The 19144-nt window shown below is 39.3% G+C and overlaps 2 protein-coding genes across 4 annotated transcripts; one reads left to right on the top strand and one right to left on the bottom strand.

The window, feature by feature from the left end:
* Positions 1 to 329: 329 nt before the first annotated feature.
* LOC133709591 (uncharacterized) lies at positions 330 to 8324 on the top strand. The gene is made up of 13 exons (XM_062135383.1): positions 330 to 602; positions 778 to 927; positions 1592 to 1762; positions 1894 to 2037; positions 2693 to 2798; positions 2935 to 3083; positions 3208 to 3333; positions 4344 to 4487; positions 5059 to 5146; positions 6177 to 6550; positions 6833 to 7144; positions 7615 to 7845; positions 7965 to 8324. Exons 1-13 carry the CDS (start codon positions 357 to 359, stop codon positions 8097 to 8099), a joined length of 2376 nt encoding a protein of 791 aa, XP_061991367.1. The 5' UTR covers positions 330 to 356; the 3' UTR covers positions 8100 to 8324.
* A 2576-nt stretch (positions 8325 to 10900) lies between these two features.
* On the bottom strand, positions 10901 to 17857 carry LOC133712485 (uncharacterized). Of its 3 annotated transcripts, XM_062138596.1 has the most exons (4): positions 17596 to 17852; positions 17216 to 17302; positions 15349 to 16988; positions 10901 to 11587 (listed from the first exon to the last, which is right to left on the bottom strand). In XM_062138596.1, exons 3-4 carry the CDS (start codon positions 16963 to 16965, stop codon positions 11246 to 11248), a joined length of 1959 nt encoding a protein of 652 aa, XP_061994580.1. In that variant the 5' UTR covers positions 16966 to 16988; positions 17216 to 17302; positions 17596 to 17852; the 3' UTR covers positions 10901 to 11245. The 3 variants fall into 3 exon arrangements, with proteins under 3 accessions (XP_061994580.1, XP_061994579.1, XP_061994581.1); XM_062138595.1 differs by having other exon boundaries at positions 17216 to 17852; XM_062138597.1 differs by having other exon boundaries at positions 11415 to 11619; positions 17216 to 17857.
* Positions 17858 to 19144: the final 1287 nt, after the last annotated feature.

Below are 19144 nucleotides of genomic sequence, written 5' to 3'. Positions count from 1 at the left end.
GGGTCGGGTCGGGTGTTGTTGGGCTTATTTTGAGGTGAGCCCAACTAGAACATCACTATGGGGCTACTAGTGGTACTTGTACCCGCTTTAATATTGGGGGCGGGAATACCAACCAATTAAACCTGAGGTCAGTCTGAAGTCTGAAGTCTGACACAGCTACAGGGGGTACTCCCACTTATGTTCTTTCTCTTGCTCCGCATCACGCCACGTGTTCCTCCAACCGCCAATTGTTTGGGTCCTTGGCCAAACCCAAATAAAACTATTTGTTTCTTTAACCCACCCACATGGAGGGAGAGAGAGAGAGAGAGAGAGAGCTTGTCTTGTCATATCTACACTTTCTCTATCTCTGAGTCTCGATGGAGGCAGCGCCTCAGCTCGTCTCCACTGGAATCGAATCCCTTCGCCGGAGCTCCAAGCATTCATTCCCGACCACAACCTCCAGTAGAGTTCGAGTTCGCGTTCCGAAACGATTTAACCGGGTTCTTGCGGTTGCCACCGACCCCAAACCCACCAAGTCCGGCTCATCACCATCAAAACCACCCAAATCTCCATCGCTCAATGGCTCCTCCTCGAGGTCCCCGCCTATCAATGGAGTTTCCACGGTGAGTTCCATAATTCGTCAGCTTTTTACAACTAATCATGTGCTTCCTTCTTTCATTACTTGAATTGCTGTTTACTATGGTTAAAGTCTATTAATTTATTTCTTAATGCGTACATCTTTAGCCGCATTTCTTTCACTCATACATGCTTGGCTTAAAAAAAAAAAAAAAATGGCAGAGAATTGGAGATGTTTCAAAGGAAATCAAAAGGGTGCGAGCCCAGATGGAAGAAAACGAAGACTTGGCAATACTCATGAAAGGTCTTCGCGGACAAAATTTGAAGGATTCACAGTTTGCTGAGGATGACGTTCAGCTTCGTCTTGTTGAGGTATCTACCATTTTCTTTTCCCTTCATTCCATTGATGAATAATATTCAATTTTCTTTACTACATAATCCTGTCAACGGATTTGGGATAGTAATTTGTCTCATGTCCTTCTTTTGCGCCAAGGTATATCGATCGGATTCCAGAAATGATGGTGAAATAATGCAATTGGATTAATAGTGGAAAGTAATATGCGAGTTGACAAGAGGCTTTACTTTCTAGGCAATAGCTAGATACTAGTCATTTTTATTTGGTCTTTGATAAGTAATGATCTTACAATTTACAAGTTCTATGGCCATGTATTCACAGTTTTCCTCTTAGACGTGGATGAGTTTGGGGCTACATGAATGCTACATACTGGTGAACTGGATTTCTAAACCCGGTTCTGAATGTTGACATTTTAAATGTTAAACGGTGTTAGCGAGCATCATCAAAGATAGCATCGCTTTGATAAATGAGACAATAATAACATGCAATTCGTTAATAGCTACATCCTTCCAGTAGAAATCGAGCAATGACAGCTTAATATGAAAAGATATATCTCACTCTGGTGCTCCCTAATGCACTCTCCAACTAGAGCCATAAATTACCAAAGATTTGTACCTGATAACTTGGTCTCTTGTACTCGTATATGTTTGTGTTGAACAATCTAATTTTTTGCATTCGTAGGTAGATGAAAGCAGTGAATTTTTGCCTGTGGTATATGATCCTGCTAGCATCTCTTCTTATTGGGGAAAACGGCCTCGTGCTGTTGTGACACGTGTAATTCAATTACTCTCTGTAACTGGGGGTTTCCTTTCACGTCTTGCAGGGGATTTTATAAACAAGAAAATCAAAGAGGTAAGTTTCTGTGTTCCTTCAGAACATGAATGTTGGGGTTGAAAGGTTGAAATGCCTTTTGTATGCTCAATTTTTACATGCTCTCATCATTGTTGCTGTAATAATATTGACATAGCAATTTTCTTAATCAGAATGAAGTTGCTAGGGCCATTGAAATAAGGGAAATTGTGACCTCTTTGGGTCCCGCATATATCAAACTTGGGCAAGCATTGAGCATTCGACCAGATATACTGTCACCTGCTGCAATGACTGAGCTGCAAAAGCTTTGTGATAAGGTAATTTATTGATTATTATCAGAAGAAGAAAAAATCTTTGTCATTGGCTCCTATACATTTTTAATTTTGAGTTCTTTGTTACCTATTTTAATAAGTTTTCATTTTTTTCTCAAAAGCATATATGTGTATATACCATATACAGATATCTATTTGAGTTGGCATTTTTAATGTGACAAATTTGCCTTGCAATACCTGTATAAGCTCTTTCAAAAAAATGGGAGAGCAATAGGGAGAGAGAAGTTGTTATATTGTTCATTTAAGTGATATCTTGCAGCCTTCAAAAGAACAGTGCAAATATATCACTCATATATCATATACTGATTGAAAGCAGTTAGAAGCTCCACCACGTAATTATGTGCTACTCTGATTAGATCCATCTCCCTGAACTTCCGACGGCACTTTTCAGAAAGTTTTTAGTTTACTTCTCTTAAAGTACTTGAGGTTCAAGATAGCGTACTTGTAGGGAAGAACATCTTTGATATGGTTTTGCTAACCTCCCTCACAATCTTGAGTTAACGTCTTGCTCTTTTATGTTATAGAAACAGCTCCTAGATTTGTATGTGAACATACAGGTTGACTGTTGGTAGTCATGCCATCATATGTACAGTTAATGTTATCTTTACCATAGCTGATATTTATTTGATCATATCTGAAGGTTCCTTCATTTCCGGATGATATAGCTATGGCTCTCATTGAGGAGGAGCTTGGTCAGCCATGGCAAAACATGTACTCTGAGCTCTCTTCCTCTCCAATTGCTGCTGGTAACAATTTCTAAGAACCGTATAACTATTTAAATATAGCACTTTTATTTTTCCAGTCTTTTTCTCAACAAAATTCTAGCTTCTGAGGTTCTGTGCTCTTATAAAATTTATTCTCCCTGTCCAAAATCTATGCCAGCATCTCTTGGGCAAGTATATAAGGGCCGGCTAAAAGAAAATGGAGATCTCGTGGCTGTTAAAGTGCAGAGACCTTTTGTTCTTGAAACAGTAACTGTTGATTTGTTTATCATACGGAACTTGGGTTTGGTTCTCCGGAGGTTTCCTCAGGTATCACTATGATCCACTTAAGGTCTTCTCTTCAGATTTCCTAGCCTGCTTTCTAGCTTGTTACTATCATCTTCTCCTTCTTACCTCGCTTCCATTTACTCTTGCCCTTCCTTTATCTTTCCAGATCTCTGTAGATGTGGTTGGATTAGTTGATGAATGGGCAGCTCGTTTCTTTGAAGAGTTGGATTATATTAATGAGGGTGAGAATGGACTACTCTTTGCTGAAATGATGAGAAAAGATCTTCCACAGGTGAGTCTGATTCCTACATCCGAAGGATTTCTGGTGGAATTTTGCCTATCAAGTTTGGTTTTAAATACTTGATTTTGACTATAATTACAAGGAAGTTATATGCTCAAAAGTCCTATCAAGATTATGCAATATCTAGAGAAATTGCAATTACAGACACCACATATTTGTTCTAATTTCAAAATAAACTCCAGGTTTATCATTGACCATCAAGACTAGATAAGTAGTACGGCTTTCTCCCAAGAAGGGTGGAATTGTAGTTTTTGTATATTTCAAGCAGCCTCCATTACGGGTTAACATGCTGATGAACCCATTGAGATTTTTACATGCTGTATCTTCTTTACATGAACTGATACTTGGAATGGAAATAGATAAAGGACTCCAAGGCCAGTAATTATACTATACTGAAAGTACGGTATGCATTGGGCAATACTTTGAAGTCATTTGTGCCAGGTCTAATTAGGTGTTTAGGCAGGTTTCAGCTAGCCTAGGAACCAGATGCTGGAAAGATTTTTCTTAATTTTTAATTTTATATTTTTTAGCCCTCCTTATTCCAAGAAACATCGGTGTTGGAGGCATAATTTGGTTTTATGCCTGTATAACTACAATGGAAGTTATTTTCTTATGATAACAATAGAGAAATTATAAAAAAAGATGTAAGACCCATACTGGTCTAATGCCAGTTGCCTGTTCGCGTCCTAGGGTGTAGCTGGCTGTAGAATCCTTTAATATGGTACAAATGCATATGATACTTTTTTGGTGATAGGATTAGACTAGAATTAACTTTGACCTTAGCACCTTCATATACAGTCTCTGTTCCTTCAAGGTCCTCATCCATCCTACGTAACATTAAAAAATTATAAATCATCTCCTGTTTTTTTGTTAATTTCTTCCGGTTCAATCATACGATTTTCCCAAGCAAAACACCTATCATTCTCTTGTAATTTGCTTAATTTGTAGTAGTATCTGATCTAGAACATATGTATTACTCATCATGGATTCATGATTTTCAGGTGGTTGTACCAAAAACCTACCCAAAATATACATCAAGAAAGGTTCTTACTACATCATGGTTAGAAGGAGAGAAGCTATCACAAAGTACTGAAAGTGATGTTGGAGAACTGGTCAATGTTGGAGTCATATGCTACCTGAAGCAGGTAAAGTAAAGTAAAACAATAACAGACTTGGTATTTCTGGAGGCATACTTTACGTAGACTTTTCTTACCAAAAAAATTATCTCTTTTCTCCATTGTTTAATGTGCTCATGGAGTAGTTGCTTCGTTTTGGCTTCCTGGAATTTGGTGATACTTAGCGTACTTTTTTCACTTACCTGCAATAGCTACTGTAATTGTGTAAAGTGGGCTCAAATTGGTATAAAAAAACACCACATCGTTATTGAGTGAACCAAATTTGGTGAGCTGGCTGGATGTGAAAGCCTAATGGTTGATCTACTGGCAATTTATGTTGCTCATTGTGCTGAGTTGAATAGATTAGTTGTGTAGAAATACCGACTGTAACATGATAAATGATAATATTGGCAATGTGGTGCTCGTGTTCTCTTTTCTCCCTTGATTGATAGTTGAACATCAGCACATGTAACTGCAAAGTCTTCTTTTTATCTCTTTCCTGTTAAATACAAAGGCTACTTAGCAGCCTTGTATTGATAGGTTTTCGTTTCTACCAGCTTAACAATATTAACCAAGTTTCATAACTTATCTTTTATTACAGTTGCTTGACACTGGATTATTTCATGCTGATCCTCATCCTGGGAATTTGATTCGCACTCCAGATGGCAAGCTTGCCATACTTGATTTTGGTAATATTCTTCTTCATTAAAGTATTTGCTGAAAGGTCATACTCTAGTTGGTTAGAACACAGAAGCATCCTTTACTACTAGGATCTATTAAATTACTTGGTGATATTTTGGGAGAGGATTTGCCTTGTGGCATCATTATGGGAATCTACTTCTGCAGAAGTTGTGGGGTACTCAGTTTCCTTAACTTTGTTGGATCAGAATGCTGCGAATTCTAATGGGCTAGATAGGTTCTTTTGTTGTGTGCGCTGTTTCTGGTATAGCAACCTAGCTGTTTCTGGGGCTTTTGTTGTATCTTTCAGTGGACTCCTTGTTCACTGTTTATACTCTTTTCCAGTTCTTTTAACAAACTTTTGTTTCTTCTCCAAACAAAAAAAAAAAAAAAAACCCTTGCCTCTGCATTCTTCCAAGTACTATGTTTAGCTTTTATAAATAAAAGAAAACAAGATCAAAGATTCAAGTTATGATAAATGAGAATTCACTGCTGTTCTTCTATTTAGTGGAGTTTCTTCTCCTTTCATGTTCTCATGAGTCATTATGATATCCATTCTTATGTCAAAGTAGTTCAAACCCTATTACTGGCCAAATTAGCTCCAAACTTTGAGAGATGAACTATTTATCTAATTGTATGAGTAGATTAAAAGCATACTGAGTGTAATACTCAAGTCAGGATCAGTATCTTTTCTTGAAATTGAAGTGATGACTTAGCACCAAAACAGACATGAGACAAATTAAACCAAATTTTAAAATATGGAATCAGGATTAACCTTGGTGCATATATGTACCCTGAATGTAGTTTCAAGTTTATATGACCATAAAATTTGTGACAGTTATTAGGCATGCCTTTCATTGTAGAAATAGTTCACCAAATGTACTTGCAGCCTTTTATGCATAACCCTAAACTCTTAAAGACATTCTGTTCACTCCTTGACATGATCCTGCTCAACATTCAGTATATATACTGATATGCATTTATATACGGTGTCTCTCATTGTCAAGCACAGTTCATTAGTTCTATTTTTTTCTGTAATAGGTCTGGTCACCAAGTTAACTGATGATCAAAAGTATGGAATGATCGAGGCAATTGCTCACCTTATTCATCGTGATTATGGAGCCATAGTCAAAGACTTTGTCAAGCTTGGTTTTATTGACGAGGGGGTTAATCTAGAACCTATTTTGCCTGTTCTGGCCAAGGTTTTTGATCAGGCTCTTGAAGGTGGAGGAGCAAAAAATATCAACTTCCAAGACTTGGCAGCAGATTTGGCACAAATCACATTTGACTATCCATTTAAGATACCGCCTTATTTTGCTCTTATAATTAGAGCAATTGGGGTCCTGGAAGGCATAGCTTTAGTGGGAAATCCTGATTTTGCTATTGTGGATGAGGCCTATCCATATATTGCCCAGGTATTTGTACTCATTAATATGATTCTTTTTAGACATTAACTGTATTCCAAATCATTATCTTGGTCTGTAGTGCATTTAATGTTCCATGCAATATGTCAATGTGTGCTTATGTATTAATGAACTGTTCTTGAGAAAAATTTGTAGTGAGAAACAGGAAATGGCTATTTAAATAGACTGCAACATATTTGTTATCTCTTCTGTGTTTTTTATTTTGTCGTAGGAAATGCTGCAGCTTGATGTGGTTCAACATTCTTATGTTTCTAACAATTTTTTCACTGTTAGAGGCTACTGACAGATGAATCCCCACGGTTAAGGAATGCTTTACGTTACACAATTTATGGGAAATCTGGAGTTTTTGATGCGGAAAGATTTATTGATGTCATGCAAGCCTTTGAGAGTTTCATAACTGCTGCTAAAAGTGGAGGTGGAGAGGAAATGAATGGTGGTATGGCTGAACTTGGACTTTTGCAAAGTCGAACAGAGTATACCCCTCCTGGATTTGCATCAAATGTGCAACCAGTTCAAACAAGGGCGGCTTTAGCATTTGTACTGTCTGATAAAGGAAACTTTTTCAGAGAATTTCTTCTGGATGAGGTAATTTTAGAAGTGACTTATAGTATCTTCTTTTTTTAGCTTCACATCCTTCTGCAAAAGCTGTTTTTCCCTGGTTGAAATTGTTCATCTGGAAAGTACATAAGAAATTATTGGTGATAGTTCATGTAAACACCCATTTTTTCCGTTAGCAGATTGAGGTGGATATAGGCATTTCTTAATAGATCTATAATATTGAAATGTGTTGTCATATGTCACCTGATGGTTTGATCATTTTTATAAAAATTGAATTAACTAGGAAAGAAAGAACACCTCTACCTCGATTTTGTTTATCTTCCTGTCCTTAAAGATATTGGACTCTTGCTTCATGGTGTTTTCCTTAGTTAACAACTATCTTGTCTGAAATAGGTCTCTCAGTATAACATATTTACTGAGCCCTGCCTGCAGTTTGCATTAGAATGTTCATCAGCAATGAAATGTCTTTTAACTATTGTCTTCTACGTGCAAAGCAGATTGTGAAAGGCATTGATGCAGTTACAAGAGAACAATTGGTTCGTGCAATGGCACTTCTTGGATTCGGGAATGCTCTTCCAGTTTTCAGCATGGCTCCTAGTTTTGGGCCTTTCAAGCCTGCAGGACTTCTACCAACAATAACTGAGGAGGATAGAGTTATATTGAACAATGTTCAAAGAGTAGTCGAGTTCCTGGCTGCAGGGAGTTCGATATCAAGAACGTCCAATCAGGTACTTACACCCAACCCTGTTAATAAAAAACTTCATGGGAGACTGTTGGCATATGATATTCCTTGAAGATCTAATTTTAATTTTATGCTGTACTTTCTGTGGTATCGGGACATGCGCAGGAATTAAATGTGTCTCAGGTTATCCAAGAGTTTCTTCCTGTTATGCCGAGTATCTCTTCCAAAGTGCTCCCTGAAGTGCTCAGCCGATTATCTTCACGGGTAATAGCACGTGTGATTAGAGATACAATTTTGTAATAAATTTGCCTAGCTTACCTGCCGGAACCTCATTTGTGCATAAATATTTAGTATTATCAGATACAAGTCATATATGTCTAGTCTAACCTTGTCTTTAGGTGCAATTCTTATCCTCAACAGCTGCCAAGAACCCAAATTGTTGTATATAATATCCCTTGAGAAATGAACTAAAAATTTGGCCCGAAAAGACCATGCTGTTGCTTGTTTAAGCAACATTTTGCATTCTTCGAACTGTTGTTTAAGTACATGTTAATTGATGAGGGTTGAGTTGGCCACCTGAAATAGATTGTAGACGCTCAATTGCTGGCTATGATATGGTTACATCAAAAAAAGTGTCCAATCTATCCCAGAAGGTACTGCGATTTGGCTATGGCATGCAGCCAAATACTGATTATTGGATGTGTTCCTTTCACCATGCCATGCTCATTTGACTTGTACTAGGTGGTTTATTATGATTTTTTTTTTTTTTGGATATATGGGGACCCAAAGGGCCCAAAAGAAAAAATTACATATGAGAGACTACGGTCCTAAACTTCGGACTTTCACACAAGTCGTCAAGAAGGAGATTGATAACTTGCGGAGGAGGTTGCTCCATGAAATGCACACCCAAATCCTCAGTAAGGCTACACTTGGATAGCATGTCAGCAACCATGTTAATTTCCCGGAAAACATGCTTCACTTCACAGCTCACAAACTTCTGCATCAAGTACTGGCAACTATTTATAATGGATATCAAAGGATGCAGTTCATCCACTTCTTGATTCACTAAAGTGACAAGGATATCAGAGTCACTTTCAATAATGATCTTTTGGCAATGAGCAGTGACAGATATTCTAAGCCCCAATAACAAACCCCAGGCCTCAGCTTGAATAACACTGCCACAACCTAAATTAGCAGTGAACCCAGAAATCCAAGATCCAGAAGAATCCCTGAGAACCCCACCAGAACCAATCTTTCCACTCCGCTCTCTTGCGACATCAATATTCAGCTTGCACCAGTTCAGAGGAGGCATGGTACAATGCAGCATAATAGTAGTCTTTTGGCCAAGAATTTCTTTGAGGTGGTTGAGCTCCACTCCTTAGTAGCGTCAATGATCAGATTGCTGGGATTAATTGGATAATGAAACTCCTCATCGAAAATAATCTTATTCCTCCACTTCCAGATGTACCAGCAAGCAAAAACAAAGACAATACACCAATTTAACTCTCCATAACAAGTTCTCTTGCATCGAATATTTGCTGCCAACCAGCTCATCCAATCCAGATGCATAGCTCTAGTAATGGTATCCAAACAAATGATCTTATTCCATATAGAGGAGGCATGAGAACAATCTCTTAACAAGTGCATAATAGTTTCAGGAGCGTTATGGCAAAGAGGGCAAGAAGAGTCAAAGGACATTCTTCTCTTGACTCTTTCCACATTCGTTAGCAATTTTCCATGATATATAAGCCAGAAAAAAGATTTCAGCTTGGGAGGAATAGCCATTTTCCAAATAAAAGCCCAATTAAAGGGAGTATAATTCTCATCTTGAAGTAAAGTAAGGTATATATGCAGATTTAATTGAGAACTTACCAGTCGAAGTAGCACCCCATATGAGCTTATCAGAACCACAACCAGCATATCCAGCAGGGATCTTCACAATTTGGCTAATCAGATCATCAGGCAGCACCGATCTTAATAACTCCATGTTCCAGCCATGCTCATTCCAGAAATCCTTTACTTTAGCTTGAAAATTAGTGATACTAGAAGGAGCAAAAGTAAGGGTTAAGGGTTTTCCATGAAACCATGTATCAGTCCAAAAATTAACTGAGCTTCCATCACCAATTCTCCATGTTAGACCTTTCTGCAATGATTTGGAGCCAAATATTACCCCACGCCAAGTGCTAGAACACCTAGTAGGGCAAGAATACTGAGGATGGAGAAAGTCGACCTGCTTGACATATTCATTATGGAGAACATCGCTCCACAGACCCTTATCACCTTGGAACATTCTCCACCCAATCTTAGCAAGCATAGCCTGATTCATATCCTTAGTGCATTTAATTCCTAGGCCACCAAACTCTTTAGGTCTACAGACTAACTCCCAACTAGCAAGGTGAGTACATGTTAATTGATGAGGGTTGAGTTGGCCACCTGAAATAGATTGTAGACGCTCAATTGCTGGCTATGATATGGTTACATCGAAAAAAGTGTCCAATCTATCCCAGAAGGTACTGCGATTTGGCTATGGCATGCAGCCAAATACTGATTATTGGATGTGTTGGCGTTCTTTCACCATGCCATGCTCATTTGACTTGTACTAGGTGGTTTATTATGATTTTCATTGTGCCAAAAAGTCTTCTTAACTGTTGCTCTACTGGTATACAAGTAGAGAATATGTTATATTCTGAAGTTGGAAGAATACACCAACGGTCATCGCCATATATATGGGTGAGTGCGCGCCTAAAGTGAACAGCCTGATCCTGCTTATTTCTTTGACTGTTACACTAGATGTTACTTGAATTCTTTTGGATTATTACCTCCAAAGAAACTCTTTTGGTGTCTTGCATCAGAAGAAGCATTAGACATTTTCTACAGGGCTGTATGAGAGTCCAGGCAAGCATGCTTATCTTAGCCTTGGCATGTAGCTTTTGCATCAATGCAATGAAAAAGACTGTCCAAAGACACAAATTACTTCCTCTGTTTATGAAGGCTCCCGCTACAGCAGTTGTTAAAAGATCTTACTAAACAAAAAGCAGACCTTCAAGTAAAACAACTAACGAAAAGAAAAAATAAAAAAAAATAAAAAATAAAACAGCAGCTGAATACAAGTCCTGTTTTCCAACAGGTAGTCACTTAATTGTTAAAGCCAAGTTCAATATATGCAAGTGAAATGAATTAAGGAATCAAACTGGTGTAAACATCCACCATTGCAAGCAAGAATGACAGTATTTTTCTAAATCTTTCCCACCCCAACCCCACAATGCTTCAGTAGCTTTTCCCTTGACAAAGGATGATTCATTTCTATACCAAAGCCTTCTCTAGTATTAGTCTTTTTTCTCCTTACAGTATTCACGATATCACAATGAATGAAATACTATTTGTCTATTTTGTATCTGCTGAGTTCCTTTAGTGAGCTAAATCCTCTTTACATTCCCGTCTTGACCTCATTTGTGGTGACTTTTCCCTTTCTTTGATTTGTTCTTCTCCTGCATTTTCTTCTTCTTTGCTTCGACTGTAACCCAGGTATAATCTGCTGGAATTGCAAATGGGTCCGGAATAGTTTCTATCCTACTGCTAGAACCAGTAGTGGACGAGCCAGGGCGATGGTAAGGAGCGCGTATCCACTGAAACCAAGATGAACTCGAGGATTGCATCCCTGCTGGGCTCTCTCTGCCTGCAGAAGTGGGGCTCGAAGGGGGTGTTGCAAATTCATCCAATGGGGCTAAATCTTCGAGTTTTGTAAAAGTGACAATTACTCTGATAGTGGGAACCACTGGGATAGCAACCTAGATGTAAACACATGGGAACCACTCAGAAACTGAACCAAAAACACAAACTACTAATTAGACTGAATCAGTATATATCAATGCTAATAACAACAGGAAGAAAGTGCTACCAATAATTACTGAGTACAATGAATCACTATAAGTACGGAAAGTTCCATGGTCATCCCCTATGCTTATAAACTGCAACCAGATTGTTAAAACTGGCTTTTTTCACTTCACATTAAAGACTACAATACATAAAGCGGATATATGACTTAATCAGCAGCAATAATCAGACAATGGAGTATCATCCCTTAACATACCATTATGAAAGAGTTGATAAAGCACAGCACTTTTTTTTTTCACGTAATCCGATAGGTTAATAATACATATTGCAGGAATATAACGTCTCCTAGGGGTAGTTTTCTGATTATTATATAAATATTCTCTGCCTATCTTATCGTTAACATTCCCATTAATTTCCACCAAGTTGAAATACTTCTTCAAAATCATTTTTTATATAACTATGGACTAGTTGCTACCAGTGAAGTACACCTAGCAACAGGATAGATACAAGCACCGCTTGTAAACCTAAATCATTTTTATCAATTACAGCACTTCCTATTGTTGACCAAAATAATGAATTGCATACAACAACAGCCGAAAGTCAATTGACTTTCTTTCTTAGTTTGGGGAATACCAAAAATGGCACTCAAAGTTTTGAGGCACAAAATGGCAATTTCTTAGAAAGCTAGTAACATTTTCTGACATCAATGACAAGTTATTACAAAGGCCATTTTTGTTCATGACTTTGTTCGTGTGCCATCTGTGGTAAATCCCCTTTTAGGTTTTACCAACATCAGACAACAGACTTCCTCTATCGCAGAGACTGTTTGCTTGCACTAGTGTTCGTACTCATGCATATGCTTGATATACTGTGATCAACAACTGCTTCAGCACTCAACTTAATCCCTGGCGCATAATGATTATAATAGCATTCATTATCTTCTCAGGCAACCACCCACAAGGGAAAAGATCACGGCATCCACACCACAAAAGACAGCTCGATCTCATTTAAATTGGTCCAAAGAGAAACCAAAACCTCTATAAAGCAAAAACATGTGCACAAACAACCCAATGAGGCAACATGTAAGTGTGTAACAACAGAGATAACATTCTAGGAAAGGTGAAGATCAAGTCAGCATCTTGTTAAGAGGTATTTAATTGTTTGTACATAAACGCTATGCCCTACAGCTATGTGACTCCTGATCTAGCTCTTATTGAGGTTAAATCTTCCTCTAGCTAAGCCATACCTTTATCTAGCTCTGAGGTATGGTAATGTCACTGAAGCACTTTCTAGAATACAGCATTTCAAAAAATCTTTCCAAAATGCTTAGGTCGACCAAAAGACATTGCCCTACAATTTCACCTCTTCCAGATATCAGTTACAAATACACTCTAAAAGTCACACCACTGAATACTTCATGGTTAACTCACAGGATTTTATGATCGTGAGCTGAAGAAAACAGAGAAAAAACAAAACAAAACTACACATCAATATCTGTGGATTTGTACAATTATACAAACTAATTATTTGAGTACCCACAAGTTGATTTAATGTTATCGACAGAGATGTGCATATAGTTATAGATTGAGTTCAGTCCAGTAACGAGATCACACTAAAGCCGCACAACTTGAACATGGAAGTAAAAGAAATGAAAAAGAAGAAAACAAACCTAATGATTGTGATATGGTTTAAACAAGAATGATTGTTGTTCTCCCCATTAGGGTGAGATTGAAACTGCAAACCATTTGTTCTTCACTGTGTGGGGAATTAAATTGATGGGGAAGGTGTTTAGGAAAGCTAGAGTGAGGTGGGCCATTCCATCATCTTGTACTGCATTGTTTTTGTGGAAAACACAAATTTGTTAGGGGAGGGGAAAGGGGTGAGGTTTTATGAAGATATCTGGGTGTGATGGCTGTGTTTTGCAAAGTGTGGCTGAAAAGTTATAGAATGATTTTATGACTGAAGGGCAGAGAAATCATGGGAATGTATACTCAGCATAGTGTAGCTGAAAAGTTATTGAATCCCATTATGTTTGACTTCCAGTAAAAAAATTAACATTCTGTGGTGCCCATCATTTTAGCAAGTGGTACAACATCCCATTATATTTTACAGATGAACAAAAAATCACAATGCAAAAGCCCATGCCTTCGAACAATGTAAAGGTGCGTCAAAGTCCACATCAAAGGCAAAATTGAATGTTAGAAACAAAGAGACTAATGCATGGGAAATCCATAGTCAAATCCAACGGCTTATTAGCCTAGAACTAAGCAAAGAAGTTTAAAGAACCCAAAATCCCAGAATACAAGAATTAGAATCGGTGTTCAATGACCAGAGATCAATTACAATTTTAAATGGTAGTCCAGTTCATGCTTTTTTGTAAAGTTAAAACAAGGGGATCAGTTCTGTGAACCCCAATTGAATGGACCCTAAATCCTAATATTGGATTAGAATTAGAGCTCAAAGGGTGGAAATCAGACATTCATGTGAAAAAACACATATTTTGAAGACCAGTATGCTAGCTGAGGAGTCGAGTTCAACTCATTTGCAGAAGTTTATATTTATTTTTTATAAGAAACAAAAAGTTATTGAAAACAAAAAGAGAACTATTGGAGAAGAAGTGCTCAAGAAGTCCACGAAAAAAAACAGAGCTATTTTGAATAGCTAGGCTTTTACATCCAGTAAAAGAGAACTAAAAACTAGCTAACCCATTACAACACAATTGCATTCCAATCCAGCAAAATTAAAGAAACAGAACTTCGAACAGACTTCCTGTTGAATGAACCTGAATCCTAATGTTGTTGGAGAACCAGAGCTCAAAGGGCGGAAATCAAACATTCATGTAAATATATATTTTTTATGTGCCAGTGCTCAAGAACCTACTATGCTAGCTGAAAATTCTAGATCAACTCATGCGCCATAGAATAGGCTGGAGCAAAGCTCGCAAGGAACTTAGTTTTGTCAACCCACTTTGTCTACCAGACAATCCCTCAATTATAAGTTTTAAAAAGTCTCATCTCTAATTCCTATTTGCAAGGACGGAGGCAAAAGATTAAGAACCAACTTTTCCATTCCTGGTACTTTTTACAAGGGCTAGCCGCTCGCTCAAATATGCAATTCTAGTGACACACTTGTGATTTGATGATATCAGTTCTTTGATCACGTAACATTGTCTATCAATCCAATGCTCAAGTCTAACCAATTTAAAGGAAAAAAAAAAAAAAGTACTGATAGTACTAATAGAAACACTAATTATGATAATAACAATAATATGGTGAGCAACAGATTAAAATGCACGAAATCATCAATTTGAGGACTCAAATGAATATAACAATACAATAATCAACTAGCGCATGCCATGGCAAGATCAAGTGGTAATAAGACAATCAGAATCTACTTTCTAATAAAATATGTAGATAACTAGAAGTGTTTGATATGACAAAGCTTTTCTGTGCAAGAACTACAGTATGAGTCCTACTTTCTTAAAAAGATTGGCATGCCTAAGTTGGTCAAATATGATAACATGTGCCTCAGACTTGAAACCAGAACTCCTAAAAAAAGTTATTCACTTAAAGAGAGAAGCAGGCCCGCACAGAAAAGTAAAAAGAAAAAACAATGCTTTTTAAACAAGTTATAGTAGATTGGAATGCAATTCATCTACAGAAATAAAGATAAAACCAAATCAGGTAACAAATGATAAAAAGTGGCGGCAGCATACCTTGACGGGAAATGTTCCCACCGGAAGTTTGGTAGTAAGCAGTTCCCTCAAACGACGGATGGCCTTAACCTTGTTTGCTAGAATATCAAGCAACGGCAACAGTTCCTCTGTTTGTAGCGGAAAGTTGGGGGAAAGCCAGAGAATAGGCCTTAGCCCTTTCTTATACTCATTCTCCTTGCTTGCATCCTTATGACGACTTCTGCTATCAGAACCCAGCGAGGAAGATGCTTTTATATCCCTTCCTCTCCTGTGATCATCGCCCCTCACAACAGCGTCCACATTATTTCTTCTGGGTCTGCTTTGATTTCTGGATGGAGAATCTCCTAGCAGATCACTCACCTTCTCATCCACACAAAGAGAACTTCTTGGTGGGACAGTCTTTTTATGTCCTTCATTTTTGGTATCTCGTTTCCTCCATCCACCAAACCATCCTTTCTTTTCCTGCTTGGTCTCTCCATTTCTACAATTGCTTACATCCTCAACAGGAATTTCTCTTGCCTCATAACAACTATGACGATGCTCAATAATTCCATCACCACTCTCGTTGGTCGATTCAGATGAATCCAGTTTCAGTGCAACTTCAAGTTGCCTCCTCTCATCCTCTGTCAAAATATCATCAAGTTCCTCACTTTCTGTTTCATTTTCATTGCAAGATGAGAAAAACTCATCATCTGTCATAGCCCCAGGGACCTGCCTAGACTTGATACTCACAACCACATTATGCATATCATATACCTTAGCCTTCCATGATCCAACCGTTTCTGTTTTCTCCTGCCGCCTCCAAGTCAACTGAGGTAAGAGAACTGCCTGAGTCACATCAATGCCAGGCCTGAATATATTAGTCTGAGACATTGCAACCACCTCTTGCCGAACCTCTTCTTCAGTTGCTTGAGACCCAGCACCATCCAAGGCATTCATCACCTCCCTATCCTTGTGTGAGATCATGCAAAGTGACCCAGGAGGCACCTTGCCATCGTCAGACCCATCACCAAGAAAAAGAACACTCTGATCAGAACGCTGAATCCTAAAACCATCGAAACCAGCCAATGTCATGTCTGCTCTCAAATTTGCACCCCTTTTCCAGATCTTGTATGTGTCTGATGGAGCAATCCTTGAAATGAAAGGAATCACAGAACTCTCGAAGTGGAATGTAATTTCCATGTAGAAGTCTCTCATCCTCCGCATAGTTCCAATTAAACGAGGCAACCTTCTGCACCATTTTGCCCAAGCCAATGGCTGATAGTGCCTAACTATAATCATGGAAATTGCTTCTTCTCTATTGCAAATTGCTTCCTGGAGTGCACTCCACCCCTGCTCATTCTGCAAGCTCCAGTCTGCCCCGGCAACCATAAGCATTTCAGTGGCTGTCTGGTCCCCAAGTTTTACAGCCAAGTGAAGAGGGGTGTCACGGTTTGGGACATCCCGTCGATCAATGACGGCAGCAATGGCTTCGGCCTTCTCTTCTTCAGCTAATGAAGCTGACTCAGTTTGAATCTCGGCAGGATTAGAGAGCCGCGGAAGAGCAGCAAGAATCCTCCTGAGACTGGCATAGTCCTTGGTGACTATGGCTTTGTGTGCAGGACTATGAGCATACTTGAGAACATCAATTGCAGCCATGCCTCAGGAGAACCAAATCAATACTGGAACTCAAACACAGCCCCAAAATGATAGAGTATAATCAGAACCCAGAAAGCAATTGTTAATTCTGAGCAGTAAATTCAACAAAAGAAACAAGACCCAGTTCAGAAATGATTAAGAAACTGACAAAGTCGTTGTAATCATCCCCAGAAACGAATCAGACCCAATTCAAGAATGGAAATTTGCGTGGGCCCAACTGGAGGATCAAAAAGGTCTCGAGAAATCTCACCTTTCTTTCTTGAGCTTCTTCTTCTTCTTCTTCTTGTTTGTGTGACCTGACCCCTCAAAGAAAGAGACCAAATTTGCACTATCTCCCCTGCAAGTTTAGAGAAAAAGGAAGAAGATATGGTTGTGATCCCATCCAGATCAGACAGAGAGAAGAACATGCATGTGGGTGGAAAGCGAGTGAAACAAAATGGCACTAACTTTTTTAGATTTTTTGTAACAAGAAGAAAGAATAAAAAGGGAAGAGTAGGAATCTGGAATACGAGTAGATAAAAGAAATCAGGAAAGGAATAAACCCCACCAAGAACCTGAAAAAGGAATAATAAAAGGAGCGGCAGGCACACAAAGAACAAGTCTTTCTGCGAGAGTTATAAAGGAGTTTACCTCACAAACTAGTAACAGCAAGACCAAAGAGGAAAGAAAGGAATGGGACAACTATGAGAATGGGATAATGGGAATAGGAGTAAGAGGAGGAGGAAGAAGAAGAAGAGGAGAGCTGGGTCTGGGTCTGGGTCTGGAGAGGTGTCATTTTAATTGTTTAGTTTTCCAATTTGACCTCTTATTTTATGAAGACAAACAAAGATAAGAAGTCGGAGCAAATTATAAAGAAAGGTCAGAGAAAGGCAGCATGTGACCAGAAAGATGGGAGGGAACTTGCTCTCCCATTTCCTTTTCCCTACTAACAAACGCGCTATATAAATCTAGAGCAATTTACCATTCTTTTATTTGTAACGGTTGAAATAGGGAGCCTACAAACCAAGAGAACAATTTTGTCTACTTTGAAATAGGGTCAGCACGGCTGCCCTCAAGCCCTGTCCATTAATGAAACCTCAGAATACATGGGGGGGCATGATACCTAAACCCCAGATCACAATAAGCATAAAGAGAACAACTCGAGATCATAACGAGAGTCTCAACAGAAAATATGTATTCTACCGAGCACCAATTAGCGAAGAGTGCAACATTGGCTACTCTATTCGCTTTACAAAGGTGGTGACATAACAGAAAGATTTTGCTCACGCGGAGCCATAATTGACTATTACTATCAGCTTTCCCACTATGTTGCCACCGAAAAATAATTTCGGTGACACTAAGTTTCATCCTGCCACTAGGAGGTTGCGACCATTTAGGAACTCGCAGCCTAACTAGGGCAGACCAGGCACACAAAAGGTGCAGTCCGGGATAGAACCCACGTCGCCCTACCACAACTGGATAGGGACTTATTGCCGGCATAAAGCCACGTCTAATTACAAACGAAAACATAACAACAAAACAACCCAAACCAACAACAAACGAAAAAAACAAACACCAACACCTGGAAAAAAAACAAACAGAAATTAAAAAACAGCAGCAAAGCCCACAAGCAGAAACCCGGCCCATCCACCATCTCTCCCAAAGGGCCAAAGCAGAAGCCGTCCACCATCCGACAGCCGACCGCCCCCACCACGCAGCAACCCTGCACCGCCGCATCACCACGACGCTGTGCAGGCCCTTCTTCAACCATATCGGTGCCCGAACCCAGAACCAGAACCTAAAGCCCAAGCCCTGAGATCGAGATCTCAGCCACCGTCCCCCATCCCCCAGTTGCCGCAGAGCCTCCACGTTTCGCCGCTGGCCATCCGTGTCCCAGAGCCACTCCAACTGCCCTAGAAACAACACGGAACCCCGCCTGCAGACCCACGTCCTAACCCAAACCCATATCAAACTCAGATCCATCCACACCCTGAACCAACCAGACTTCGCCCACCGAGGACCACGCTGCCAGGAATCCCTGTCACCCACCCACGATCGACGGAGAGGAGAAACCGATCTGGAAGCACCTCCCCGATCCAAGTAGGAACTGTCGATCTCCACCTCCGAACCGGATCCCCGCCATAGAGCCTCGCCGCTAGCCTCCATCCTCATCCCCTCTCGGACCGGAACGCAGCGGCAG

This window comes from Rosa rugosa, chromosome 5 (assembly GCF_958449725.1).
Source record: "Rosa rugosa chromosome 5, drRosRugo1.1, whole genome shotgun sequence".
Taxonomy (NCBI): domain Eukaryota; kingdom Viridiplantae; phylum Streptophyta; class Magnoliopsida; order Rosales; family Rosaceae; genus Rosa; species Rosa rugosa.
Note: the sequence above shows the minus strand (reverse complement) of the source record. Positions and strands in the feature narration are given on the sequence as shown.